Here is a 27,912-nt window from a genome sequence, read left to right on the forward strand (position 1 = left end):
CTCTAACGTGGATGCCGACCTCAATCTTTTCACCTCCTAAAGCAATTAAATTTAGGGCAATTTTATTTCCGTAGGTCTTCTGGTGAACCCGATTATCTGTCGGCGTGGCTTAGAGAATTCACAGACGTCACTGGCAGTCACAAGGTCACCGCCCTGGGCTCTCTGTTGTCCCAGACGTGGTGTCTGTTGGGTGGTGCTGTGCAAAGTCAAGAGCACTGGCTTTAGGTGAGATCCAAGGTCAAAATGATCCCCAATTCTTCCCAGTTATGCAAACACTATTATGTAATTGATGTCATCGCTCCAGTCTCAGTTGTTCAAGTATAAAGCAGGGATGTCCCCATTGATGTAAAAGCAATATGCCATAAGGGTCAGAGACACAAGCTTTAGAGCAGATCGGCCTGGATTGTGATCCAGTCCTGCAATTTCTTAGCTACGTGGCCTTGGGCAAGTTGCTTAACCTCTCTGATCCTTTGTTCCTTCACCTGGCACTTACCCATAGAACTGGAGTAAGGACTAAAGGAGAAACTATGTAAAGTGGCTGGCATATAGTATAACATTCAACAATTGTTAGTCAATCCTTCTGTTGAATGATACTATTGTGAAATTTAATAAGGTAAGGCAAAACTTGGAAAGTTGAATGATGTGAAGAGTTGAGGAAATGGAGAAAGAAATTTCGTCCACCAACCTAACAGAATTTAGGCGAGTTAATGTGTTCGTGACCCAGTCACCCCATTCCAAGGATATATTGCAGAAAAACTCTCATAAAAGATCTATGAGGGGACATACACAGAGAATATTCGTCAAAGTGCTGTGTGTGGGGGCAAGAACTGGAGACACTTAGGGAGGACACGGACAAGCACAAGGTGTTGGGTACACAGTGTAGACCACCTTGCAGCAGTTAGACAGTATCACAGACAAATAGGAATAGAGACAGACCTTTCAAAAAGGGAAAAACTGAGTATATCTGCTGAGAATTGACTAGGAAAAGAGATAACACATTAAGTAGTTTAAAACAGAGAGATTTTTTAAAAATTTATTTTAGAGAGAAAGAGCACGAACGGGGGAGAGAGGCAGAGGGAGAGAGAGTCTTAAGCAGGCTCCACGCTGTTAGAGCAGAGCCCAGCTCCGGGCTCAATCCCATGACCCTGGGATCATGACCTGAGCCAAAGCCAAGAGTTGGACGCTTTACCAGATGGACCACCCAGGCGCCCCGAGAGAATTTAATATGAGGAATTCGTTACACAGGTGATGAAACAGTTAAGAAAACAAACAGGATAGGTGAGGCTCAGGCATTTTAATGACAGGAAGTCGTCTCCACCCCGGGAGGTGAGAGGGACAAGGGGAGAAAGTGATGTGACCTAAGTCCAGGGGCTGAGGTCACTCTGCAGAAGCTGGAACTACGGCAGGGTTGTTCAGCGGAGACTGGAGCTCTGGAGAAGACACACTTGCTGTAGGAGATCCTAAAAAAGACAGAGAAGGCGCACCACCAGTTTCTCCCTTCTCCTCTCTTCCATCCTCCTATCTCCCCCCCGGTGCTTTTACTTTGCAAAACAGAGCGGGGAAAGAACAGAGATGGATTTGAGAATCTCAGATCCCAGCCAGGACAAAGAATGAGCACAGTTATTTATGTGAATTACAAGTACATCCACGCTCCAACAAAACCACTTATCTGGTAAGGAGCCTACAAACTCAAGTACACAGATAGAGCATGGAGTAACTGCCTAGGCAGGGGTGAGATAAAGAGGAAGAAGCAAGGACAATGAACTACCTTGAGGTACACAAGGCAAGAAGACGTTGAGGTGACGATGACTTTAGGGTAAGTGAACATGATACTCGGTTGACTGCTGGTTAATTCCCATGGAGAAAGGAATGAATGCTTAGGTTATGGACTATTAGCACTTTGGTGGACGTGTTGATTCCCTTAATTGTAGAGAATCACAGAACATGGAGTTGTGAAAGGCCTTAAATCCTTTGCATCTTCTGAAGCAACTTAATGCGTTAGGAAGACTGTAGGCTTTATAATCAGGTAAACCTGGGTTTACTGACCGGAGGACTGTATGATGGTTAAACTTCTCTGAGCCTCAACGTCCTTGCCTATGAAATGGGGGTATAATAAATACCTTGTGGGGTGCCGGGGTGGCTCAGTTAAGCATCCAACTCTTGATCTCAGCTCAGGTCTTGATCTCAGGGTCATGAGTTCAAGCTCTGCCTTGGGCTCTGTGCTGGGTGTGAACCTTACCTCAAAAATTACATACATACATACATACATACATACATACATACATACATACCTTGCAAGAAAGGATTGGGAATCATACAGTAGAATAATAAACATAGTGTCTGCAACAGAGCTGACTTTTGATAAGTGGGAGCTATCATCTGATCCAAATCCCTCACCTTCCAGGGAAAGAAGTAGAGGGTACCATCTCATCGAAGTTAGAGGCATATCCCAGAATCACAGACATAGGGCAGAGCTGATTATGGATCTTGAATCTCCATATTTAAAATCTATTCAAATGGCTATAAGGGGTATATACCTAGGAGTGGAACTGGAGTTATGACTTTAGGAAAAATTCCTAGAAGAAGGATTGCTGTGTGAAAAAGTTAATAAAAAGTTTTGTTACATACTGGAAAATCCCCCTCCAAAAAGGCTGTACATATTTGCATTTCTAACAGTAAGTTATGAGAGCATCTTGAACATTCTTTTAAAAGAGAAGTGATATCTCTAGAACATTAGAACTGAGGTAATTTTGGGCACCTGGGTGGCTTAGTTGGTTGGGCGTCTGACTCCTGCTTTTGGCTCACGTCAGGATGTCACGGTCGTGGGATTGAGCCCTGCATCAGGAGTGTGGAGTGTGGAGCCTGCTTGGGATTCTCTCCTTCTGTCCCTCTGCTCCTCACCAGCTTGTGTGTGTGCATGTGCTCGATCTCCAAAATAAAAACAAAACCAAAAACTGAGGAGATTTCATGGTCTGTGTGACCCAAGAGATCTCATTCATTATTTAAATCAATTAAGAGTTGGGTGTTCTGTGACTTGCAACCAAAAACATTCTAATTTATACCACGAGCAACTTTATTATTATTATCCCAAGAAATATCTCATAAGAATATATTCCCTAGGCTTTTCAAAGAAGAGATGGGTGAAAAAAATATCTTTGCATGACACTTTTTCATTCCAGGAAACAGTTTTTCATCTTGATGTTAATGCCCAATGTTACTAGGTCTAGATCCTTGCCTCTCGGAACGCAAAAGTAGGCATTACTATTATCAGGACTAAGTTTCTAGTTCCTCATGTCCTAGAGGTTAGGTCCAAAACTTTTATCAAGAAAGTTTAACAAGGCATAAAAACTTGTCGGTCAGAATGAAAGGCATGTTCATCTATTTTGGCTGAATCATGCCTCTATTTTGAATTTACCGTCTTCCTGCCTTTCTCGATTACAATTATATTCCTGCTTTTCTGAGCTTTTGCTTTATCGCTCAAAACCTTTCATATATCCTGTTACAGATTGTTGAGTGTGGGTCCCGAGAACTGCAAAGAGCCTGGGATTTTACTCTTCCAGCCAGCTCATGAGTTGGCTCGCCACAATTTCGTGGATGCTGATAAAAGACGGAAGAGTCCAAGCCAGCAGCCAGAATGCCAGCGTCTCCTTACACTGGTTACAGAAGCCCCAGTAAAGCACAGGAATTGTGAAGAGGGTAGGGCAACATGTACACATGGAGTAGGTTGCCTTATAGGAGAGGAAATTTCAGCTCAGGGAACCCAAATATTTTATAATGGGCAGTAAGCAGCACTTTGCTCCTGAGGGAGACATTGTATCTATCTTCTGTAGCTGTTCATTACACGGATGCCTTGGATATCTTGCAGACTTAGAAAAATTAGACTTTGCATTTCTAAGACAGGAAATCCAGGACCCCAGTTCAAAAGGGATTATAGCTTAAGGCATCACTATCATCAATATGATCGGAATTGTATGAAGATTTGCGGACTTGCCCTGGGGAGCAAATAAGTCGGCACATCTTCTAAAAGGATGCATTTTCAATATATGTCTACGTATTTTTAGAAATTCACTATCTTGTTTCTTTGTGTGGGAGTGGGTGGGGAGAAGGCAGTTATCACATTAACTAAACCTACACATGGTAACTCTTCTGTTACCCAAGCGTGTCTTTTATGGAGCCTGTTTCACTGTCTTTCCAAGTGTTTTTTCTTCCCAACCACATACAGGATCCCAGTTGAAAAGATTGCAGTTAAAAATGGTTTTTCTTCCATCTCGTATTCTTGTGATATTTTAGTACATAGAGAAGTTTCAGCAGCCTTCACGATGTGCCACTCTGGACGTCTGCCGGACAGGCTCATCTCTTAATCTGGCCCTAACCACCACCATCACGGTAAACAAGGGATGTATATTGAGTATCCTATCTTTGGCACTGTGTTAAGTGATGATCTAAGAAAGATAGGGAGGTAGGAAGGGAATCGCTATTTTGTGTTAGATGCTGTACTAGCCGTTTTCAGCACAGTTTTTCATCATCACAACACAGCGATAACTACAGTCCAGAGTGATAAGTAGTGCGTATCATGGTAATGAGTGACAAAACCAGATTTAAAACTCTAGGTGTATCTGATATCAAAATCCATGATGATTTTAGAAAATTTATCTTGGAACTCAAGAAAATTGTAACTCAGGGAGAAAAGCTCTGTGCAACAAAAGAATCATACTAATATAGGTCGTGCATTAAATGTGACTATAGACAGTAAGTGTCACTGGAAAATTCTCCCGGTTAAGGTAATTACCACCATAGTCCACGGTGGTATAGTACTTTGGTCAATCACCAGTGCTCTGTGTTCGGCATGAACTGAGAATGGGTTTTGTTGGAAGGCTTTTGGGAGAGCCTGTAGGTGGTAACATTAATTCAGGCAGTCAACTTAGGTGCACACTTTGCTTTTCACAAGAGGAATTCAAGTGGAGGCTGGATTCGTACTACCTTGCTTTCTACTTCAGAGAAAAACAAAACCCCTCAGCCTTGACCTTCCTCAACCTCTTTGAGCTTCCTATCCCAGAATATAGCTGCATCTGCACCCATTTTTGAGCCTAGTCTCTGCTCACAGTGAAAGAGCATTCTTTCTCCGATGGTGTCTTTAACCAGTATGTTTCTACAGCTCTTTCCTGTCACATACATTTTTTTTTATTTTTAATTTTTATTTTAGAGAGAGAATGGAAGAGGGGCAGAGAGAGAGAGAGAGAGAAGGAGAGAATCCCAAGCAGTCTCCTTGCTTAGCACAGAGCCTGATGTGGGGGTCAATCCCACCACCCTGGGATAATGACCTGAGCTGGAGTCTAGAGTCTGGCACTTAACCAACTGAGCCACGCAGACACCCCATTTCCTGTCAGCATTTAAATGTGCCCCAGGCTTTGCCTTCGTAACGACTCTTCCTCGATTTCTTTCGATTTCTTCTTGTTACTATGTATCTCCTTCCTTCACAACCAAGTTTTTTATTCATTATGTTTTAAATTTTTTATTTATTTTTGAGACAGAGACAGAAACAGAGCATAAGCAGGGGAGGGGCGGAGAGTGAGAGAGGGAGAGAGAGAGAGAGAGAATCCGAAGCAGGCTCCAGGCTCGAAGTTGTCAGCATAGAGCCTGATGCAGGGCTCGAACTCACAGACCATGAGATCATGGACTGAGCCAAAGTCGGACGCCCAGTCGACTGAGCCACCCAGGTGCCCCAGTCTTATTTATTTAAAAAAATTTTTTTAGTGTTTTTATTTTATTTTTGAGAGACAGAGTGCAAGCAGGGGAGGGGCGGAGAGGGGGAGACACAGAATCCGAAGCGGGCTCCAGGCTCTAGGCTCTGAGCTGTCAGCACAGAACATGACTAGGGCTCGAACTCATGGACTAGGAGATCATGACCTGAGCGGAAGTCAAACACTTAACCACCTGAGCCACCCAGGTGCCCCGCAACCAAGTTTCTTTGAAGAACAGTTTGCATTCATGCTCTTCCTTTCTTAGTTCTCATTAATTTGTTGACTCAGTACAATCTGTTCACCAAAGTAATGTGGGCCAAAATTGTGCCTCAGTTTCCTCATCTGTATTACACGGGGATAATAGTAACTACCTCATTGGAATGTGTGGATTTAACTAATTATTAAATATAAAGCACTTAGGACACATACTAAGCATTGTTAACTGTTAACTGTAATTACTATTATTATGATTATTTAATTACAAAGATTCTCTCAAAGTTAGTGTACTTTTTTTTCAGAATTAACCATGTACAGCCAGACAGAGGCTTTTAACCCACAACTGGACAAAAAGCCCTGCCTGCTCAGTTACTGCTTTGTTTATGGGAAAGAGAGAGAGAGAGAGAGAGAGAGAGAGAGAGAAGGATGGAAGAAGAAAGTAAAGAAGAGAAAGAAAAAAGGAAAGAAAGGAAGGAAGGAAAGGAGAAAGAAAGAAAGAAAGAACGAAAGAGAGAAGGAAAGAGAGAAAGAAAGAAAGAACGAAAGAAAGAAGGAAAGAGAGAAAGAAAGAACGAAAGAAAGAAGGAAAGAGAGAAAGAAAGAAAGAAAGAAAGAAAGAAAGAAAGAAAGAAAGAAAGAAAGAAAGAAAGAAAGAAAGAAAGAAAAGAAAGAGAAAGAAAGAACATGCTGCCAGTTTTACCTACTAAAGACGAACTGAAGTTGATGAGAAGAAAAAACCGCCAGCCGCCTCCCGCTCTCCTTGGAGACGCGGTCTGAAACCACCTGAGCGGGGGACGCCCGTAAGCCTTACTGCGCATGCCCACCGCCTTCCCGGTGGAGGGCGGGTGTAGTGCGCATGCCCGCGTCCGGGTCAGCGCGTCTGACTGGCTGCGGGGCCGCGGGGACTCGCGGTAAATGGCGCTGGTGGCGCGAAAGTTGAGTGTCGGGTGCGCAGAGCTTTCGGGGCGATGTGTAGCGACTTCCACAGGGCTGAGTCTGGGACGCAGGTGAGAGGCACCGGGATGGGAAACGAGAGAGCCGTGAACCAGGGCCGCGGGCGGGCGAGGGAGGCGGCGCGGGCGTCCTGGCCCGGGGTGGGGGGGGCGGGGAGGGAGAGCCGCGCTAGACTCCGGCCCTGGGGCCGCCCCCGCCCACCCTTGCCCTTGGAGCCGGGCCCCAGGGCCTGGGAGTCCCGCGAGCGGACCCGGAGGAGGACACCCCCGCCCCGCGTGCACGGATAGGTGTGAATGCTTGGTCTCCGCCCGGCAGCTTGACGGTCCGCTCCTGTCGCACGTTCGCTGCGCTTGGAGGTGGCGAGCCGGGCGGGGGAGGCTTGGAGGGCTTGCCGCCTGGAGCAGTTATGGAAGTTTCTCTAGGACAGGCGGCTTTTTCTGGAGGTTGCTTCACCTCGCCCCCTAGTCTCTGCGTCTCTGCCTCTGGCTTCCATCCCTCGCTGCCCCATTTTGCAGTTCCAGCCTGAGTACCTCCGCACCCGCGCCAGCCATTTGATGCCCTGCAAGAATGGCCTCAGGAATTGCACCGAGAAGTATCAGGGGCTTACTGTGTGTCAACCGCTGGTCAGGGCATCCGAGTAAGAAACAAAAGAAACCACTTCTGCCGTTGAACTAGCGAGAGAGGCCGACTTAAAAAAAAACAATTGCAGTATGTGCAGTAAAGCGTGCTAATAGAAGGGCAGGCATCGCGAAGACCAGTCCAGGAGGAGGAGATGACTGGGATTTTAGGAACCATGTGAAGTTGGTTTGGCAAGAGGGGGTGGCATTCAAAGCAGAGACTAGCTGTGACGTGGGTTGTGCGTTAAGTTAAGCAAGCGCAAGGCTCATTTGCGGGGACTGCGGGTAGTGGCGTGTGGTTGTATCGCTGCTGCGGGAGAACAGGGTTGGAAAGTAAGCCCTGAGACGGAGACAGGTGGATCACAGGTTAGGGAGAGAAGCAGTACCCTCAGGTGAAGGGCCCCATAGTATTTAGGCTTTTCAGGCCAGTGGGGGCTCGCAGTCGCAACTACTCCGCCCTGCAGTGCTAATGTGAAGGTTTCCATGGAGACGTACACACATTTGCTTGGCTGGGTTCCAATAAAACTTACTTGTAAACTTTCGGATTGGCCTGCTGGGCCCTACTTTGCTGATCCCCGCTGCGTAAGAGTGGAGCCGCTGCTTGTGTAAGAACCACTACCGTTAGAGCCTATTTTTTAAAAATGTTGGGGCGCCTGGGTGGCTCAGTCGGTTGGGCAGCCGACTTCGGCTCAGGTCATGATCTCGCGGTCCGTGAGTGAGTTCGAGCCCCGCGTCGGGCTCCGTGCTGACAGCTCAGAGCCCGGAGCCTGTTTCGGATTCTGTGTCTCCCTCTCTCTCTGACCCTCCCCCGTTCATGCTGTCTCTCCCTGTCTCAAAAATAAATAAACGTTAAAAAAAAGAAATTAAAAAAATGTTATCTATTTGAGAGAGAGAGAGAGAGAGAGAGAGAGAGACAGCAAGCCTGAGCAGAGGAGGGGCAGGAAGAGAGAGACTCCCAAGCAGACTCCGTGCTGCCAGCACAGAGCCCGAAATGGGGTGCCATCTCAGGAACTGAGATCATGACCTGAGCCGAAATCAAGAGTCAGACGCTTAACCTGACCGAGCCACCCAGGTGCCCCCAAACCTTACTTATTTTAAATGATCATTTGAAACCAGGGTTGAACTCAGATGACTTTTGCCATGAGAACAAGCCTAGTATCCAAAAAATGGGAGGCCTGCCATGCCTGTATGGAGGTCTTGAGCCAGGTTGCCTGGCACCTGTTACTTTGTGGAGTAGGAAGGGGTAGAGGGGAGAGTGGGGAGCTAGGCAGAAGGTGCTACTTGATTCTTTTTCCTTTTTGTTCACAACACCAGCTAAGTGAGTCTCTTTTCCTTTAAGCGTTTTTGGGCACTCTGTGGCCAGTGCTTAATTTATTTGAGCACTGTTTTCTCCCTTTGCACTTTAGTCTGCAGTACTTTATGGATTCTACTCACAGGCGTTGCATTGAGGAAGATCTCTGAAGTCACAAGCCATCCCAAGAAACTGAAGCACTACTTTAAAATTTTATTTATTTATTTATTCATTTATTTTTTTGCTTAAGATGTTTATTGATTTACTTTGAGAGAGTGCGCACACGAGCGGGGGAAGGACAGAGAGAGAGAGGGAGAGGGAGAATCCCAAGCAGGCTCCACGTTGTCAGCACGGAGCCCAACGTGGGGCTCGATCTCAAACTGTGAAATCATGACCTGAGCCAAAATCAAGAGTCGGACTGAGCCACCGACTGACTGACTGAGCCACCGGGCGTCCCATACTTTAAAATTTTAATTCACTACAATTACAACTTTAAAAAATAGCCAACCATTCCCACATTTTGTGAGTAGTAGGGAAAAGACGTTTCATACAGGGTCTTCCAAGAAAATAAAATTGCAAAAAATATTTTAACAGATTCTAGAGATGGAATTAATAGTGGGCCAGATGGTGTGAATGGAAAACTTATAATGAACCCTTGATTTATTTTTTGTTCGGTTTTATTTATTTAAATAATCTCTGCACCTAACGTGGGGCTCATATTCAAGCACCTGAGATCAACAGTTGCATGCTCTTCTGAATGAGCCAACCAGGCGCCCCACTGAACCCTTGATTTAAGGACAAAGCATTTGACTACAATGTAAAAGAAAATAATTCATTTTTTACCTTGCCTACTGTTAGTCTTTATTCTTTTACCCTGTTTATTCTTTTTTTTTTTTTTTTAATGGTTGGGGTTTTTTTTGTGTTTTTTTTTTTTGGAGAGAAAGAGTGCACATATGTGAGCGAGCAACCTTGAGGTCATGACCTGAGCCGGAATCAAGAGTCTCAACCCACTCAATCAAGGGTCAACCGACTGAGCCACCCAGGCACCCCCTACCCTGTTTATTCTTCTTAACACTTACACACCTGACATTTTATATTGATTTAAGGATCATGAGAACAGGCTTTGTTGTCTGTTGAGTTTACTCCTTTAGTCCCAGTGTTTGAAACAATATTTAGCCCAGAGTAGGCACTCAGCAATTGTTGCTTCAGTGGATAAATTTCCTATCTTTCTCCTCTTCCCTCTCCCCTCTTTCTGACTTGCTTCTTCATGTGTCATTGAGGAAAAAAATTTCACAGGAGCTCCCTTATTCTTTCCTGTTGTCTTTTTGTTATGGATTTCTAGTTTCCTTCCATCATTGTCAGCGAACATACTCTGTATGATTTCAGTTCTTTTAAATTGGTTGAGGTTTGTTTTATGGTCCAGGCTGTGATCTGTCTTGGTGAATGTTCCATGGGCCCTTGAAAAAAAAAAATGTATGTTCTGCTATTGTTGGGTGGAACGTTCTATTTATATGAGTTAGATCTTGTTCAGATCTTCTATCCATGCTGATTTTCTAAGTTTATCAGTTGCTGAGAGGGGACTGTTGAAGCCCCAACTGTAATTGTGGGTTTGTCAGTTTCTCTTTTCATCTGCATTAGTTTTGTTTTGTGTATTTTGAGATTCTGGTAGACATGTACACATTTAGGATCATATGTCTTCCTGGGCGATCAAGCCTTCTATTCATCCTGCAATTTACCTCTATCTCTAATAATTTTATTCATTCTGAAGTCTATTTATCAGTTATTAATGTAGCAATCCCTGCTTATTCATGAAGTCTGTCTTGATAATCTATGTACTATTTCTCTGAATTCCCTCCTTAAAATAAAAAATATTTCTGCTTCTAAGAAAGTGCAACTTCTGCACTTAGGTTACAGATTCCTTCCATCCCATTCCTCCTCAGGGACCTCACTGCTGCAGAGGTTCCCACTCTTGTGGTGGTTTTTCTGTCTTCTGGATTTTTAATCTTCTTCTCCACCAATCATTTCCATCAGCATCCTAACATAAAACGTTAACAACAAAGCATAAAACCTCCCTAGATGTTCATGCCCCAGCCAGCCCCAGCCAGCCCCATCCCGCCCCAGACCCCTCAGCACAGCAAAGAGTTAGTGCTCTGTGTCTGTACTTCCTTATCTCCCATTCACTCTTTAGCCCACCGATCAGGCTTCTGTCTCCCAGTGTACCACTGAAGGTTATCAGGCCAACTGTTTTGGCAATGCTCATTTCTGAGTGCTCTCTCCTTTTAGACTGAAGTATAGGAACACGGCAGAATGGGTACTACCAATCGACAAACTGTCGGGAGGGATGAAGGAGATGATCCATGCCTTTCTAGTACCTGCTCTTAAAATAACCCATTAGGAAATCTCTCCTTCCTTGGGGAAGAGAACGAGGAGGTGGGAGAATATGCCAGAAGCGTTTCTCCAGCAGAATTCCTCACATGCAAGGTGAGGATAGTATTCTGCCAACATTAAGCTCTCATAATTTTGATTCTGTTTTCTTTCTGGGACCTTGCATATATTTGATTTTTTTAAATCTAAATGACAATTTGAAGCAGTTTGGCATAACTTCCTGATGAGGTCTGAAGAATGCACTTAATGGAATTACTAATTTGTGGAATGCCATAAATTTAAATTTTAGTTCTTACAAATCAGCTAGAGGTTAATGCTGCTTACACAACTGTCAGAATGGCTAAAGTCAACAACACAGGAAATAAAGGGGGCTGGCGAGGGTGTGGAGAAAGGCGGACCCTCGTGCACTGTGGATGGGGAATGCGAACTGTGGGAAACAGTATGGAGGTTCCTCAAAAACTTAAAAATATAACTACCTTATGATCTAGCAGTAGCACTACTGGGTATTTTCCCAAAGAATACAAGAACGCTAATTCAAAGAGATACATGCACCCCTATGTTTACAGCAGCATTGTTTACGATACCCAAGACGGAAGCAGCCCAGGTGTGTGCTGACTGATGAGTGGATAAAGAATGTGTGTGTGCACACAATGGCATGTTATTCAGCCGTAAAGAATGAAATCTTGCCATTTGCAACAACATGGATGGAGCTTGAGAGTATGACACTAAGCTAAATAAGAGAAAGAAATACTGTGTGATTTCACTCGCATGTGCAATTTAAGAAACAAAACAAATGAGCAAAGGAAAACGAGAGACAAACCAAGAAACAGACTCTTAACTGCAGACAACAAATTTCCGGTTACCAGAGAGGAGGTGGGGGGGAGGTGGGTGACACAGGTGATGGGGGGAGCAGGGAGTGCACTTGTCCTGGTGCGCACAGGGTGATGTATACAAGTGTTGAATTACTATATTGTACACCTGAAACTAGTATCATGCTGTGTGTTAACTAACTGGAATTAAAAACTTAGGAAGAAAAAAGAGGGCGCTTGGGTGGCTCAGTCGGTTAAGCGTTTGACTGGCTCAGGTCATGATCTTGTGGTTCATGAGTTTGAGCTGTCAGCATAGAGCCCCTTTCGGATCCTCTGTCCCCGCACTCTCTGCTCCGCCCCAAAAGAAACATTAAAAAAATATATATTTAAAAAGAAAAAAAAAAGCTTAAATTCTCAGGTGTATATATAGAAAATTTTGCTTGACTTTATTTTTCCTTATAGGATAATTGCTTTTAAAAAATATCAATTAGAACAGCACCAGCTCTTCATGGAATATACTTAGAAATGATGGGACTTAACAATATAGTAAATTATTCAGCAGTTGTCTTTGCTGTATAATTTAGACAAAAGCTTGATTAAAGAGCCAGGCCTCGTACTCTGCCCTGAAGGACCGTTGAATTTTCAAAGTGGCGATGGAGTCTCGTTTCACCTGGGAAAAGAAATTGGTCCTCTAATTTGTGGGATGGCGTAATGGCCCAGTTTTGCATCCGTCACATGTATGTTCACGTTCCTGCTTTCCGTTGCTTCCTTATTCCAACTCCTCTCTTACTTTCGCTATGTTATAAACATTTTTGCCTGAATTTCCTTTACGTGTAAGTAGTAAAACTAAGGATTGTATTCAGTTTTTAGGTAGAAGTCTAGGCCTGTTATGGAGCAGGGGTGGGAATATTTGGAACCGAATATTTGGTTTAGAATGATTACTTCTTTAGGTAGCCTTTTTTTTTTTAATTTTTCTGATGTTTATTCATTTTTAGAGAGAGAGAGAGCGAGAGAGAGAGAGACACGGAACATGAGTGGGGGAGGGGCAGAGAGAGAGGGAGACAGAATCTGAAGCAGGCTCCAGGCCCTGAGCTGTCAGCACAGGGCTCGAATCCAGGAACTGTGAGATCATGACCTGCCAAGGACGCTTAACTGACTGAGCCACCCAGGCGCCCTTTTGGTAGCCTTTTATACTTAACTGGTTTGAAACCCTACTGCAGACATTTAATTAGAAAAGGTCGGGGGAAATGAGCCTTTATCCAAATGCTTCTTACATGTATGGATTTACCTTAATGTCATTCATTTCTGGTTACTTTGATCTTAAGTTGTTCTTTCAGCTCTTTATTATTTTTTTAATGTTTGTTTATTTTAAAGAGAGAGCTAAGAGTGCAAGCAAGGAACGGTCAGAGAGGGAGACAGAATTCGAAGCAGGTTCCAGGCTCTGAGCTGTTAGCACAGAGCCTGATGCTGGGCTCGAAGTCGGGAACCGTGAGGTCATGACCTGAAGGAGCCAAACCCACTCAGCCAACTGAGGCACCCAGGCACCCCAATTCTTTCTGCTCTTTAAACACATCTGTATGGGGGGCACCTGGGTGACTCAGTTGGTTAAGCATCCAGCTCTTAGTTTCAGCTCAGATCATGATCTCACGGCTCCTGAGTTTGAGCCCCGCATTGGGCCCTGCGCTGAGAGTGCAGAGCCTGCTTGGGATTCTCTCACTGTCCCTCCCTCTCTGCCCCTCCCTGCTCGCTCTCTCTCTGTCTAAAATAAATAAAAACTTTAGAGAAATAAAATAAAAACATCTATATGGTAGGTATTCTGCTTATCAGGTATTGAAGATTCTAGGTTCTGATGAGTGTGTCTGAAATGGACTTTGGTTAGTATGAAGAGCTTTGATGATAAGCATAGAATACTCATGGACTTTGGCAGAAGTTTATAGACAGTCCTAATACAAAAATGGAAATAGTTTATGAGGCTTACGGGGCGCCTTGGGTGTCTCGGTCAGTTAAGCATCTGACTCTAGATTTCTTTGGCTCAGGTCATGATCTCAGAAGCCCCACGTAGGGCTTCACTGGGCTTAGGATTCTCTCTCCCTGTCTCTCTCCGGCCTTCCAGCATGTGCTCTCGTGTTCTCTCTGTGCCTTTAAAAATAAACATTAAACAATTAAAAAAAAATAGTTTGAGGTTATTTACACTCCGTCCTTCCCAAGCCTGCCTACCTATACCTTTTTCACCTTTAATTTAATAGGCAACTACTGAGTTTCTGCCGAACATAAAGCATTTGGACTACGTGGTGGGCCGAAATAGATTCTTTTCCTCTTGAGCTTTTATATCTAGATGAGGGAGACAGGCTGGTAATGTTTCATAGAAGGAAGCGGCCTTGAAGAATGTGTATTATTTTCGCCTGTTCAGTAGTCTAGGCTTTAGAAATTTAATTGGGAGAATAGGGCAAGGACATTCCATGCAGAAAGACAAAAAACAAAAAAATTTCTGTATCATTTTGCATTTAAGAGAACTATAAATAAATTTGCATGTACATTTTGCATTTAAGAGAACTATAAATAAATCTCTCATTCAACATTAAAGTTGCCTCCCACACAAGAAAACTGACCAGAAGACTGAAGAAAAAGGCTGACAAGTCCAGCTTGTTGTGAAATGGCTTGTTTAGGGGACTTACTGACGACGCCCTTCTCAGGCACAAGAGGAGTGAATCTCCGGCAAAGTCACCTCCCTTAAGACTTGCTTTTCTAGCCCTGAGGTTGGGAGTCCTGCTGAGGGACCACCCAAGAGGAGAATGTTTAATGTATGTGTTACAGATCTCCAGGGCAGATGGAGGAAGTTATGCCCCAAGGGTGTACTTAAGGGTGTGGTTAAACAAAAGGAAAGAATGTTGGGAGGGTGGTCCTGGTGTGCTCCGGGAGGTTCCAGGTCGCTGACTGGTCCTCAGGGTGATTTCTCCAAGATGGCTGGTTAGTCTGGTTCAAACACCTTCGCGGCGCCCTGCATTTCTCTTGTAGCACCTACAGTACTTTATGGCACTTTTGTAACCTTTTGACTTTCTCCTATTAAGTTCTTTGAAGACAGGAACTGTGTCTGCTACGGCTTTGTGTCCCCAACACCTTACTCAGTTCCTGGGACACACTTGACTTGGCTGAGATGTTTACCAATGGGTACAATTGAGTACTGTGCCCCTTGCAGGCTTGATACTTGTTATGGTAATAATGCTGCTGTTGAAAGCATTTAGGGCTCGTTGTTAGCATCGGAGAGGGAGTACGGAAAGGAGATGGCTTAAAGAGGCCAGGTGATTGCCTAGAAGGCGTCTCCGACTGGTTTGATCTGCCTAGTAGGTCCAAAAAGTATTTCATCTCTGTACCCAGATTTTATTAGACTCCGCGATACTGACTCTGAGGCGCTGTAGCACACAATTCCAGGCTTTGGGAGCCAAAAAGTCTCTTAAATCTTGGCTCTGGCAAATACTAGTTTTCTCATCTGAAAAATAGAATGATAACAAAAAGAGGTAATGTAACAAAGGAGATAATGTATATAAATTATGTACTACTGATACCACAGTAAGCACAGATAGTAGCTATTATTGGTTAACTATTGTTATGATAATAAAACCTGGCGTATATTGATTTACAAACCAAATGTCAAATCTGTCAATTAACAATATTAGTCAAACTGCCAGATAGATTCAAATTGTTGTGTCCACCGTGCATTCTTTCCCAAATAGGAAATTAGGCCTCAGTAAGATTGCTGAGGGAATCAAGAGAAATAGTTGAATTATCTTCATGGCTCCCATCACCACGCTCTGATTGCCCAGTGTGTTAATCTTCCCTGAAAGGATTGAAGTGTCATTTCTAGCAGAACTTACTTGCGTTCCCTTTACCCTGGACACTTACACTCTTTTTTGCCCTTCTGAATACCTTGCTTCTTTCTAACTCCTTAACTCTGGACATTGTTAATTTTGATTTTATAATGGATTTATGTCAGTTTGTAGGGTGTTTTCTGCCTAGGTTTGGATGATGTCTCGTCCCATAAAATGGCTTCTATAAATTGTTAATATTATTTGTATTTGTATTGCATTTATAAGGGTAAATCTATTTCCAAGTTCTGAGCGGTAATTTCCCTATACTCTGCTTTGGCATTGTAAAACATTATTTTGAATATTTTCGATAGTGGAAAATTTTCATCTTTGAACATGAATTTGATTTTTAAAAATTTTTTAATGTCTATTTATTTTTGAGAGAGAGAGAGAGAGAGAGAGAGAGAGAGGCAGAGAGAAAGGGAGACACAGAATCAGAAGCAGGCTCCGGGCTCCCGATTGAGCAGCAAAGAGCCCGAGGCGGGGCTTGAACTCACAAACCGGTGAGATCATGACCTGAGCTGGAGTCAGCCACTTAACCTACTGAGCCACCCAGGCGCCCCGAAAAAATGAATTTGATTTTTTAATAACAGTGGAAATCAGATGCAAACTGGCTAATGTAGCCAATTTGGTAAGAGGGGTAATACCATCTTTGCCCATGAGTCATGCCAATATAAAGCTTTCTTGAATACTTTCTTACAAGGAATTCTCAGAGGGGAGAACTCTGAAATATTTTAAGCAATGACAATAAGTAAATATTCTCTGCATAACTTCCTAAGTTAATCGTTCTGATGAGCATGTTAGTTATTTGCATACATACCGTTGTTTTATGTGTTCCATATTGTCCATGAAAGTTTCTCTTATTCTATTTTTTTTTTTTTAATGTTTATTCTTGAGAGAAAGCGTGAGCAGGGCAGGGACAGAGAGACAGAGGGAGACCCAGAAACCCAAGCGGGTTCCAGGCTCTGAGCTGTGAGCACAGAGCCTTATGCAGGGCTCCAACTCAAGCACTGCGAGATCATGATCTGAGCCGAAGTCGGATGCTTAACCCACTGAGCCACCCAGTTGCCCCATTTCTGTCTTACTCTTCAGGCAGGACTCTCAGTTTTCTAACTCAGTGGTTCTCGTACTTTTTGGTTTTAGGAGTGCATTGCACATTTAAAAATCACCAAGGATTGGGGTGCCTGGGTTGCCCAGTTAACATGTCTGACTTCCACCCAGGTCATGATCTCACGGTTCATGAGTTCAAGTCCTGAGTCTGTCTCTGCTGTCAGCAAGGAGCCTGAAATGTGGTGAGGAGTGATGGTATTTTATGTGTCTGTAAATCTCTTTAATGTCCGGCTTAATGAAAGTTAAACGGGTTTTCATCTTTTCTGCATCCAGTCTATTACTGTGTGTTCGGTTAAAGTACATGATGACTGGGCTCTCACAGGTTCATAGTTGGAAAAAGGAGGAGTATTTGAAGGTCTTTCCAGATAATTATGGATTTTCTTCTTTGATGCCAAAGTACCAAAACTTGACCAGTAGTAGTTTCCTAAAAGTTCACTGCAACATAGAATATAAAATGTGTATTAGGGAATTCTTCATACATTAAAACCATTGATTGGCCTTATACTCGGAGTGAATCTTTTACCCAGAAATGATTTGACATCATGCCCTGGTCATTTGGAAATAACCGCTTCAGTGGATTACACGGACCTTTCAAGGACTGATGTGTTGAATGATTGTTTTAAAAACCACATTGAAACACTGGTGACTTCAAAAAGGACCATAAGTGTTGGGAAGCCAGCTGTCACGGTCATGGTGGTGGATAAGTTTTCCAAAATTTAAATTTTATCATTGGCAACAAATACTGTCAGCTTTCTTAAGGCGACTGGCTTCCTTTCTAATGTCTGCCAAGTACTGAAGTCTGTATAATCATAGTTTGTCTTTTCTTCCTTTCAAATACAAAGGTAGTCTATGAAAAAAGCATCCAACTCAAATAATCCACACAAGTAAGTGATTTTTCTAGAGAAAAAAACGATTGTATTTCAGTTTGGAGCAGAAGTCCTTTATCTGTGTGTGAAGCTGGGCCTTTGCTGCAGACACAAACCACAAAGTCTCGGGCCCCTGAGACTGCGCCCGCCCTGACATGACTTGCAGGTTTGGGGTTCCCCAAGACCACCTTTAGGTGTAGCAGCTCGCTGGAAGGACTCAGAACTCACTGAGAGCTGTTACATTCATGGTTATGGATCACTGCAGGGAAAGGATGCAGATTTGAAAGCAGCCCAGGGAGATGTCACGGATCAAAGTCTAGGGGAATTCCTGATGCACACCCTCCCGGTTGTCCTCTCCTCGTGCGCTTGCGGCCAGTGCCTAGTCCTCCCAGCAACACGTGTGACGGTCTGGGGCTCTCTCCCTAGATGCAGGTGAGCAGCTGACCTCACTTTCCAGCCCCTCTGATACCAGAGTCAAGTTGACCCAAAGCCCCACCCTAAGTCACACTTTGAGACTATCTGATGGGGCATAAGGCCCGAGGTAAAGACGCTTCTATCTGGAAGGATATTCCTAGAGGCTTAGGGATGACCTCCCAGGAGCCAAGGGCAAAGGCCAGACCTCTCTTTGGTCAAGGTTAAGTTCTTTACTGCTAGTGTGCCGCCCCTGTCATCACAATAATTTTTAAAGTACCCAGGGGTCATGATTTAATGGAACGAACACTTTTTGCCGCCTCATCAAAGGCATTCTCATGTAAAACTAGTGTTGCTTGTTTTGAGGGTTTTTCCTGTGAGTGGTTGGACAGCAGAGTCTCTGCGGTCAGGCTGTCTTCTCCATCCCTGCAGTCTGCATCTTCTTACCTGCTATGGTGCACGGTATGTAAGAGAAACTCAGGAAGTAGTTGCTAAATTAACATAGAGAACCCTTTGCTTGGTGAAGAGGGAATGCTTTTGTTCCCATTTGTGATAGCTCTTTTTTGTCTTTTGTTGTATGGAAGATTTGTCAAATCTGTGCTGATTCCTTAGAAACTTGAGAATCCACTTTGATTACATTTCCCTCTTTGGCATTTAACCCAGTCACAGTTCTGCTTGCCGTCTTCCTAACTACTTGGTGTGGGCACACCTCCTCTAGATGAGTGTGACAGACTCCAGCCTTCTCCAGAGCTGCTTTTACTCTCAAATCCATCCCTTGTAGCCACCAGGATAATCTGATGATATGATAAGCAGATGATGATAGCTGGGACCCACACGGTGCTTCCTCTCTGCCAAGCACTTTTTTTTTTTTTTTTGTAACACCCTGACTCCTCAACAACCTTGGCTGGGAGGTAGCTGTTACCACTTTCCTGATGAGAAGGCCCCGGCCCAGAGAAAGGGGCTAACAGGTCTGGTTCTGAAGTCCCAACTGTTCTAGAATGCTTCTCACTTCACAGCTTAAAATCCCTTGCTCTTGTCTCAAAACCAGAGAACGGGCTCCTAAACATGGCATCTGCGGCCTTCTGTGATCTGACTTTTGCTCCTTTAGGACTTTATTAATCTCCTGTCTGTTTCATGTTACCAGCTACAAGCTGTAGCGGTCCCACATCTGTGTACAGTTCACCTACCAGCAGAGTGTTCCTTATCGCCTCCGCGCCTCTGCACCCTGGCTGATGCACTTGCGCTCGGTACCTGCCCGAGCTCTCTTCACCTAATGAATTCAGGCGGGAGCTCCTCAAGTGCGTTTTTTCTCACTTTCGCCTTTGCGCCCTCCTCCACTAGACGAGGAATTGGCAGTATCTTGGGCAGACACATTAAAAGCTGGTATCTGTCTAACGCATGTGGTAAGTTTACTGAGAAAGGAAATTATGACGCGTAAGAAAGGTAAATACTTGGCAGTTAGCAGTTGGTCCTATATCCCAAACTACACTGGCGGCTCCTTTGAAGACAGGGCCTTGTTTTATACCATCCGATATTTGGTACATAAAAAATGAAGTGTTTTCGGAGCACCTGGGTGGCCCAGTCAGTTAAGTGTCCAGCTCTTGATTTCGGCCCAGGTAATGATCTCACGGTTCCTGGGATGGAGCCCTGAGCTTGGGATTTTCTGTCTCCCCCGTCTCTCCCTTACTTGTGCACGCACACACCACCCCCGCCCCTTACTTGTGCACGCACGCTTGCTCTCTCTCTCTTTCCCAAAATAAATAAATAAAGTTAAAAAATGAATTATTTTCTGAGTAAATGACACAATTTTTCTCCTAAATTGTATTTGCTATTTCTTTCTTTCTTTCTTTCTTTTTTTTTTTTAACGTTTATTTATTTTTGAGACAGAGAGAGACAGAGCATGAACGGGGGGAGGGTCAGAGAGAGGGAGACACAGAATCCGAAACAGGCTCCAGGCTCTGAGCTGTCAGCACAGAGCCCAACGCAGGGCTCGAACTCACGGACCGCGAGATCATGACCTGAGCCAAAGTCGGCCACTTAACCAACCGAGCCACCCAGGCGCCCCTGTATTTGCTATTTCATAATTTCCTTTAAATCCTCAAAATTAAGTGAGTTTTTTTATAGACTTTTGGAAAATTATATAATGTAGATTTCTAGGATTTTATATTTTTAGATAATGAGTTTTCTTTCTCTTTTTTTTCTTTTGCAAGCTCCTTGCCCGACTTGAAGGTAGAAGTTCCTTGAAAGAAATAGAACCATATCTGTTTGCTGATGAAGATTCATCTGTCCATGGTAAAAACAATCTCAAACCAAAATAGTGGCATAAATTGTCTTCTAAAACGTGTATTTTCCCCACATATATTCATTTGTGCATACATACCCCTAGCAAGTGGATATATGGATTAAACCGTAAAATTAAAAAGTGAGAATTAGATCACGACAGAACACTTTCAAGTCTTTGTTATCTGTGTCAGAGATAGAGTTTGACTCATCTTTGGTAAATCATGAGAATCAGTATTGAGCTCTCTTATCCCGACACACATTATTTGTGGGAGTTTTGCTATTATTGTATTTTTTAATTCTTTAGAACTTTGAGAATCACAGGAAAGTCCTTCGGTACCCCAATGTCTGGTGATATTTCTACAGAAGGGAAAAGACGTACCCACTCTTCCCACAGCACGTCTACACTAGCGACACTTAGAAAAAAGGTTCTGTGCTTGGGTCGTTTTTCTCTTTTAATGTACGAGCTTTGTAGAGCTATAATTCACCCGTTTAAGTATAGAACTTAATGATTTGTTGTATTCTAGTATTCAATTATGTACCTGTGACCACACTTGATTTTAGATTATTTTCATCACCCCAGAAAGAAACCCATGCCTATTGAGCAGTCACTGCCCACCTCCTCCCATGTCCCTCAGCCCTAGGCAACATTTTTGGACTCCTTTTGGACTCTAGGTTAGCCCTTTCTGTATATTTCATATAATGGAATTATACAGTATGTGTTCTTTTGTGAATGGCTCTGTCACTTGGCATCATCTTTCCAGGTTGTGTCATAGTGTGGCATGTGTCAGTAGTTCTGTTTACTGTTGAGTAATATCCTGTTGTGTGGGGTATGCCACATTTTGTGTATCTTTTCATCAGCTGATGTACATTTGGGTTGTTTCTGCTTTTTGCTCTTATGCATAATGCTGCTGTGATTGTTTGTGTACAGGTTTTTCTGTGGATATATGTTTTCAGTTCTCATGGATAATACCTACCAGAAGGATTGTTAGGTTCATGTGGCAACTTTTTGTGGAACTGCCAGGCTGTCTCCCAAAGCAGCTGTACGTTTTACTTGCCACCGGTGGTGAAGTTTAGAATAGTTCCAGTTTTCCCACATCCTGCAAACAAAGGTTATTATTCTCTGTGTTTTTAGTTATAACCTTCCTAGTGAGTATGAAATGATATCTCGTTGTGGTTTTGATTTACATTCCCTGACAGCTAGTGACATTAAGCCTCTTTGCGTGTGCTAATTGGCAATTTGTATGTGTAATTTGGAGAAATGTCATATCTTTTGCCCATTAAAACAATGGGTTGTGTTTTTATTATTGACTTATATAAAAAGTTGATCTTGATGGTGTCCATTGAAGCACAAAGTTATTAATTTTGGTGAAGTCCAGTTTATTTATTTTATCTTTTCTTGCTCATGCTTTTGGTACCGTAGCTAGGAGGTCATTGGCTAATCCAAGGTCAAGAAGATTTACAGCTTTTTTGTTACTTATTTCTGTTTTCATTCTTTTCTGATCGGAGAACATGCTTCTGTGATTCAGTTTTTTAATTGATTTGAGATTTGTTTTATTGCAGAAGAAATTTGGTTTATCTTGAAGAATGTTAGATGTGCACTTGTGTACATTCTGCTGTAGTTGGATTGTTTTCATGATGTTTTGGAGTGCTGGTTGGTTTTTAGTGCTGTTTAAGTCTTCTGTTTCCTTGCTGATCTTCTGCCTAATTTTCTATCCATTACTGAAAGTGTGTATTGACGTTTCGAACTATTACTGTTGACCTGTTTATTTCTGCCTTTATTTCTCAGTGTTGCTTCATATATTTGGGGGCTTCATGTACTCTTGGGCACTTGTATGTTTGTTATTATACCCTATTGATGGATTGATTCATTTATCATTATAAAATGTTCTTTGTCACCTCACACCCATTAGGGTGGCTACTGTAAAAAATAAATAAGTAAATAAGTAAGTACGTAAATAAATAAATAAGTGTTGATGAGGATGTGGAGAAATTAGAACCCTTGTGCACCATTGATGAAATTGTAAAATGGTGCAACCACTGTGGAAAACAGTATGGAGTTTGCTCAAAAGATCAAAAATAGAACTGCCATACGATCCACCAATTCCACTTGTGGGTATGTCTCCAAGAGAATTGAAAGCCGAGTGTCGAAGATATTTGCATACCTGTGTTCATAGCAATACCGTTCCCAGTGGCTAAGAGGTAGAAGAGACCCAGGTGCTCACTGACAGGTGAACGGATAAGCACAATGTAGTCTGCGCAAATCACAGAATATTATTCAGCCTGAAAAAGGAGGGACATCCTGTCACGTGCTACTGCATGGAGAAACCAGGAGGACGTGCCAAGTCAAATAAACCAATCACAAAAAGAAAAACGCTGCGTGACTTCACGTATATGAGGTATCTAAAGCAGGCAAATCCATAGAAACAAAAAGTAGAATGGTAGGTACCGGGGGCTGGGGAGAAAGGAGGAAAAGGGGAGTTGTTTAATGGGTACATAGTTTCAGTTTTGCACCATGGAAAAGTTCTGGAGATGTTTCACAACAATGTGAAACACTTAAAAACTGTTGAGATGCTCGGGGCGCCTGGGTGACTCAGTCGGTTAAGCATCTGACTTTGGTTCAGGTCATGATCTTATGGTTTGTGGGTTCGAGCCCAGCATCAGGCTCTGTGTGGACAGCTCAGAGCCTGGAACCTACTTCGGATTCTGTGTCTCCCTCTCTCTCTGTCCTTACCCCACTCGATCTCTCTCTCTCTCTCTCTCTCTCTCTCTCTCTCTCTGTCAAAAGTAAACGTTAAAAAAATGGTTAAGAGAGTAAATTTTATGCTGTCTTTTAACACAGTGGAAAACAAAAATGCTTGTCTCTAATAACAATTATTAAAGTGTGTTTTGTCTGATAGTAGTATAGCCACATTAGCTACTAGTTAACTGTTTATATGGTATATCTTTTTCTATCCTTTTATTGTCTATTTGTGACTTGGTAAAGTGTGTCTTTTTTGCTTCTTTTCCACCTTTACTGTCTTCTTTTGTGTTAAATATTTTCTAGGGGCACCTGGGTGGCTCAGTCAGTTAAGCGTCCAACTTCAGCTCAGGTCATGCTCTCACGGTTTGTGAGTTCAAGCCCCACGTCCCGTTCTGTGCTGACAGCTCGGAGCCTGGACCCTGCTTTGGATTCTGTGTCTCCTCCTTTTTCTGCCCCTCCCCTGCTCGCCCTCTGTCTTTCTCTCTCTCTCTCAAAAATAAATAAACATTAAAAAATTAAAAATAAAAAAAGTATTTTCTAGCATACCATTGTTATTCCCAGTCATTACTTTTATTTTTTTGAGTTATTTTCCTAATGGCTGCTCTGAGGATTACCATTAATCCTTAATATCTTAATTTAAAATAATTTAATTTAAATTAATACCACCTTAATTTCAGTATTTTATAAATACTTTGATGTATAGTTCCATTTCTTCCCCTTCCTTTGTGCTGTTACAAATTACATGTTTATACATTGTATGTCCATAAACACATCTAAACTTATTTAATTAAAATAAAATTATTAGTTATTGCAATAAATTAAAAAACCATTACAGCAAAGAAATTAAAATGCATTATAACAAATAAGTAAATTTATTACTTAATGTAATTGTTTCTTAGATAAGAGAAAATAAGTTACAATTCTAAAACATATTTATACAGTCTTCCATATTTACCTATCTAGGTGCATTGACCTGTTTCGAATTAATCCATTTGGATTTAAGTTGTCTACTGTCCTTTCGTTCAGACTAGAAGGCTCCCTTTACTGTTCCTTGTAGAACAGATCTGTTAGCAAACAATTTTCTAAACTATCAATAATAAAAGACAAATTTTGATCAAACATGTTAGAAAATGGGACTTTCTCTTCTATCAGGAAAGATGTTATTAAGTTGGACCTCACGAAATTGACATTAAAACATGGGTTCTCAGCACCACTTACGCATTTGAATATTACATTTGTAGAAACTTTTTTTTTTTCAATTTTTCAATTAAAAAAATTTTTGTTTTATTTTAGAGAGCGTGAGCAGGGGAGAAGGGCAGAGGGAGAGATGATAGAATCTTAAGCAGGCTCCACAGCCGGTGCAGAGCCCGATGTGGGGCTCGATCTCATGACCCTGGAATCATGACCTGAGCTGCAACTAAGAGTCAGATGCTCAACCAGTTGAGCCACGCAGGCGCCCCTAGGTTTGTAGAAACTTTAGAAACCCTGTCATGTTCAGTCACTGACAGAAGAGCTTACTTAAAACCGCCATGGATGTGATAGCTGTAAACTAGTTAGATGAACACTCCCTGGAGCATTGGCACACTCAGGCCTGGTATCATAAGGGTTATTTATCAATAACAGTAGTTTATCAGAAACTGTACAGGGAAGCTCAAGTCGAAGCAGTAAGAGATTTAGGGATTATAGAAATCTCCAATGCTGTTGGAAACATTTTTAAATGTTTTTTTGTAGTAACTTAGTACTATATACCAACTCATTACCTCTTCAGTACTGTAATGATTGTAATCTGCAAATTCAACATATTTGTTATACAATTAGTAGATTGGTACCAAGACGATGTATTTTTTTGGCTTTTCTTTTTTATCCTTATTTTGAAGGATCTTTAGATTCATCAACTCACTCCGACAATCTGTTACCGAGGTCCTTTACAGCGTTCTATTTGTGAGAGCAACTATCAAGGCCAAACCATCCAGATTTTCTGATTTCGTTTAACTTGTCAAGTGCCAAATGGTAGAGATGTTTTTTGGTGTGTGTATGTGTTTTGGGGGGTTTTGGTTTTTTGGTGTTTTACTGCAAGTTGTCATTCCCAATACTTGGAGTGGACAAGGTTATGATTTCTTTTGTAACAGCTCTCAGGAATATTTGAGATAGTGACTTCAAATATAGCTAAAAGGACTATGTCCCCTGTGTAGAACATAATTTTGGGGAGCACCTGGGGATGATGAGGGGTGCCTGCGTGGCGCAGTTGGTTAAGAATCTTACTTTGGCTCAGGTCATGATCTCATGGTTTATGAGTTCAAACCCCACCTCGGGCTCTCTGCTGTCAGTACAGAGCCCACTTTGGATCCTCTGTCCTCCTCTCTCTTTGCCTCTCCGCCACTTGTGTGCTCGCTCCCTCCCTCCCTCCCTCCCTCCCTCCCTCCCTCCCTCTCCATCTCTCCGTCTTTCCCTCTGAAAAATAAAAATGAATATTTAAAAAAAGTTTGGCATTATTAAAAAAAAAAGATAATGCTTGAATATTATTTTTGATGTGATTAGACAGTAAATGTTTATAAAACCAGGGAAATTGACATCAGTTGATCATTAAATATATTTGTAGGGAATCTACAACCTTAATGATAATATTTATGTGTAATTTGCAAGTTCGCAAGTTTTATTTCCTTAGTTGTTATAAATGACCTTTTTATTTGCTTTGCTATTAATCTGTAAAAGGAGAAGAGTGTTTTTATATACCTGTTAATAATCTCCTAAGCAAGGATTTCGCCTTAAGCTTTGTCTCATTTCAGTCATGCCGAACCAAGGATCTAAGGAGTCCGTATTCCACGTCTTGTATTTCCTAGTAATGTGTGCATTTAGCAAACCTTGTTAAACCGTGTAAGTAAGTGTCCTCAAAGACTTACTCCTTTGAGTTATGCTGAAAGAGGTTTCTGAGCACCAGCTGCTGTCCAAGAAAATATTTGGCAAGGTTTTCTATTCTGAGAATTCCAGAACTATGCAGAGACAGTTCAGTTACCCTCTGCCAGTGTCCTGTATTCCTATCCCCTGTGGGGTCTCTTTCCCCCACCTTTTAAAAAATTTTTTTAAAAATGTTTATTTATTTTTGAGAGAGAGAGACGCACACACACAGTGTGCGTAGGGGAGGGGTAGAGAGAGGGAGACACAGAATCTGAAGCAGACTCCAGGCTCTGAGCCCGACGCAGGGCTCGAGCTCACAAACAGTGAGATCAGACCTGAGCCAAAGTCGGGGATGCTTAACTGACTGAGCGCCCCGGGGTCTCTTTCCTTTTGCTTCGGAATATGTTGCCTTTCTCTCTTAACTTCCGTTGTTTTCATTTGACTCTCCGGTCTCATGAAACTGCTACTGAATATTTTTACTTTTTAAAGAAAAAAAATTTTTTTTAATGTTTATTCATTTTTGAGAGACACAGCATGAGCAGGGGAGGGGCAGAGAGAGAGAGGGAGACACAGAATCCAAAGCGGGCTCCAGGCTCTGAGCTGTCAGCACACAGTCCGACGTGGGGCTCGAACCCACAGATTGTGAGATCACGACCTGTGCTGAAGTCGGACGCTTCACCGACTGAGCCACCCAGGTGCCCCAAATATTTTTACTTTTTAAATGAATGTAAACTGTCGTATTTCCCCCTAATTCCTCGCATGTCCCTGCCTTCCTGCAGCCTGATTCCTTGTCCTTGCTGCACTCCTGGAGCACCCTTCTATCTGTCTTGCAACTGTCTGGTTTTGAAGTTTGGTTCATAATGTAACGTTTATATTAAACGTGCTTTTGCAAACTACACCTTTACTGCTGTCAGGTGATTGTCCAGGACCAATTCAGCGACCTGTTCCTGAACTCCCCTCTGCCATTTTTTTACTTTTAGAACTTTTGTGCTGCATTTACTAGGATTTAGAACTGTTTCGTTTTCTTGAAACCTTTTGTGCTCTGTGTCATTCTCCTCCTAATTTTTCTGTTAACTTTCTGTTTTATACGTCTTCATGCCAACTCCTCTAACCGTGGATGTATCCCAGTAATTGGGTTTTTGGCCTCTTTTCTTTTGGTTCACTCTCATCTACAAGGAGAGAGAGCTTTTTGTTCTCTGTGTCTCTGTGGCTTACTCAGATTGGTATGTCAGCCTCTTATTACTGTCTTAAATCTTAAATCCTACTGGTTGTAAGACCTTTTTATTTTGTGACACCTAGTGAACATAGCATTTTGAAAGCTGAATTCTGTTAGGATATTTATGTGATTGCGTGAATTAAAAACCCTGCTTTGCTTATGTGGGTGCTTCCAGGCCTGTCTCTGAGAAGAACCTGTAAATCGCTACTTTGGCCTTGCTCTTGCCTTCTGAATAAGTGAAGGAGGCTGAGTGGCAGCCGTGCCTGGGCCAGGGACAGTCGGCAGGAGGCTGGACTAGCACTGGACGCTCTGTTCCTGTTCTTGCTTGTCTCCTGTGTTCGTCTCTTGTGTCGAGCCTTGGGCCTGGGCCTTTACACCTGCCGGGTTCTGGTGACCAGTGTCTCCCTACCAGACTTGCTTCCTTTCCAAATGCCATCTTCCAAGGTTGACATTTGGGCCTTTAACCCTCACCAGATCAGGACTTCCATTTTCATTTTTTAGGTATCTCTCAAGAA

General features: G+C 42.7%; 1 protein-coding gene and 1 long non-coding RNA gene across 4 annotated transcripts in view; one reads left to right on the forward strand and one right to left on the reverse strand.

Moving 5' to 3' along the window:
* Positions 1-1,023: 1,023 nt before the first annotated feature.
* On the reverse strand, positions 1,024-6,774 carry LOC128314621 (uncharacterized). The gene is made up of 3 exons (XR_008296483.1): positions 6,662-6,774; positions 2,121-2,239; positions 1,024-1,460 (listed from the first exon to the last, which is right to left on the reverse strand). It is a non-coding gene; the product is annotated as an uncharacterized LOC128314621 (long non-coding RNA).
* A 31-nt stretch (positions 6,775-6,805) lies between these two features.
* The window catches only part of XRCC2 (X-ray repair cross complementing 2), a 178,772-nt gene continuing 157,665 nt past the window's right edge, over positions 6,806-27,912 (forward strand). The window contains exons 1-2 of one of the 3 annotated variants that reach the window (XM_027051307.2): positions 6,806-6,964; positions 20,474-20,555. In XM_027051307.2, coding sequence (XP_026907108.1) covers positions 6,926-6,964; positions 20,474-20,555 — 121 coding nt within the window. In that variant the 5' untranslated portion in view covers positions 6,806-6,925. The remainder of the gene's footprint in view (positions 6,965-20,473; positions 20,556-27,912) is intronic. The other 2 variants (XR_008296537.1, XR_003417602.2) reach the window with 2 other exon arrangements.

Source organism: Acinonyx jubatus, chromosome A2 (assembly GCF_027475565.1).
Source record: "Acinonyx jubatus isolate Ajub_Pintada_27869175 chromosome A2, VMU_Ajub_asm_v1.0, whole genome shotgun sequence".
Taxonomy (NCBI): Eukaryota; Metazoa; Chordata; class Mammalia; order Carnivora; family Felidae; genus Acinonyx; species Acinonyx jubatus.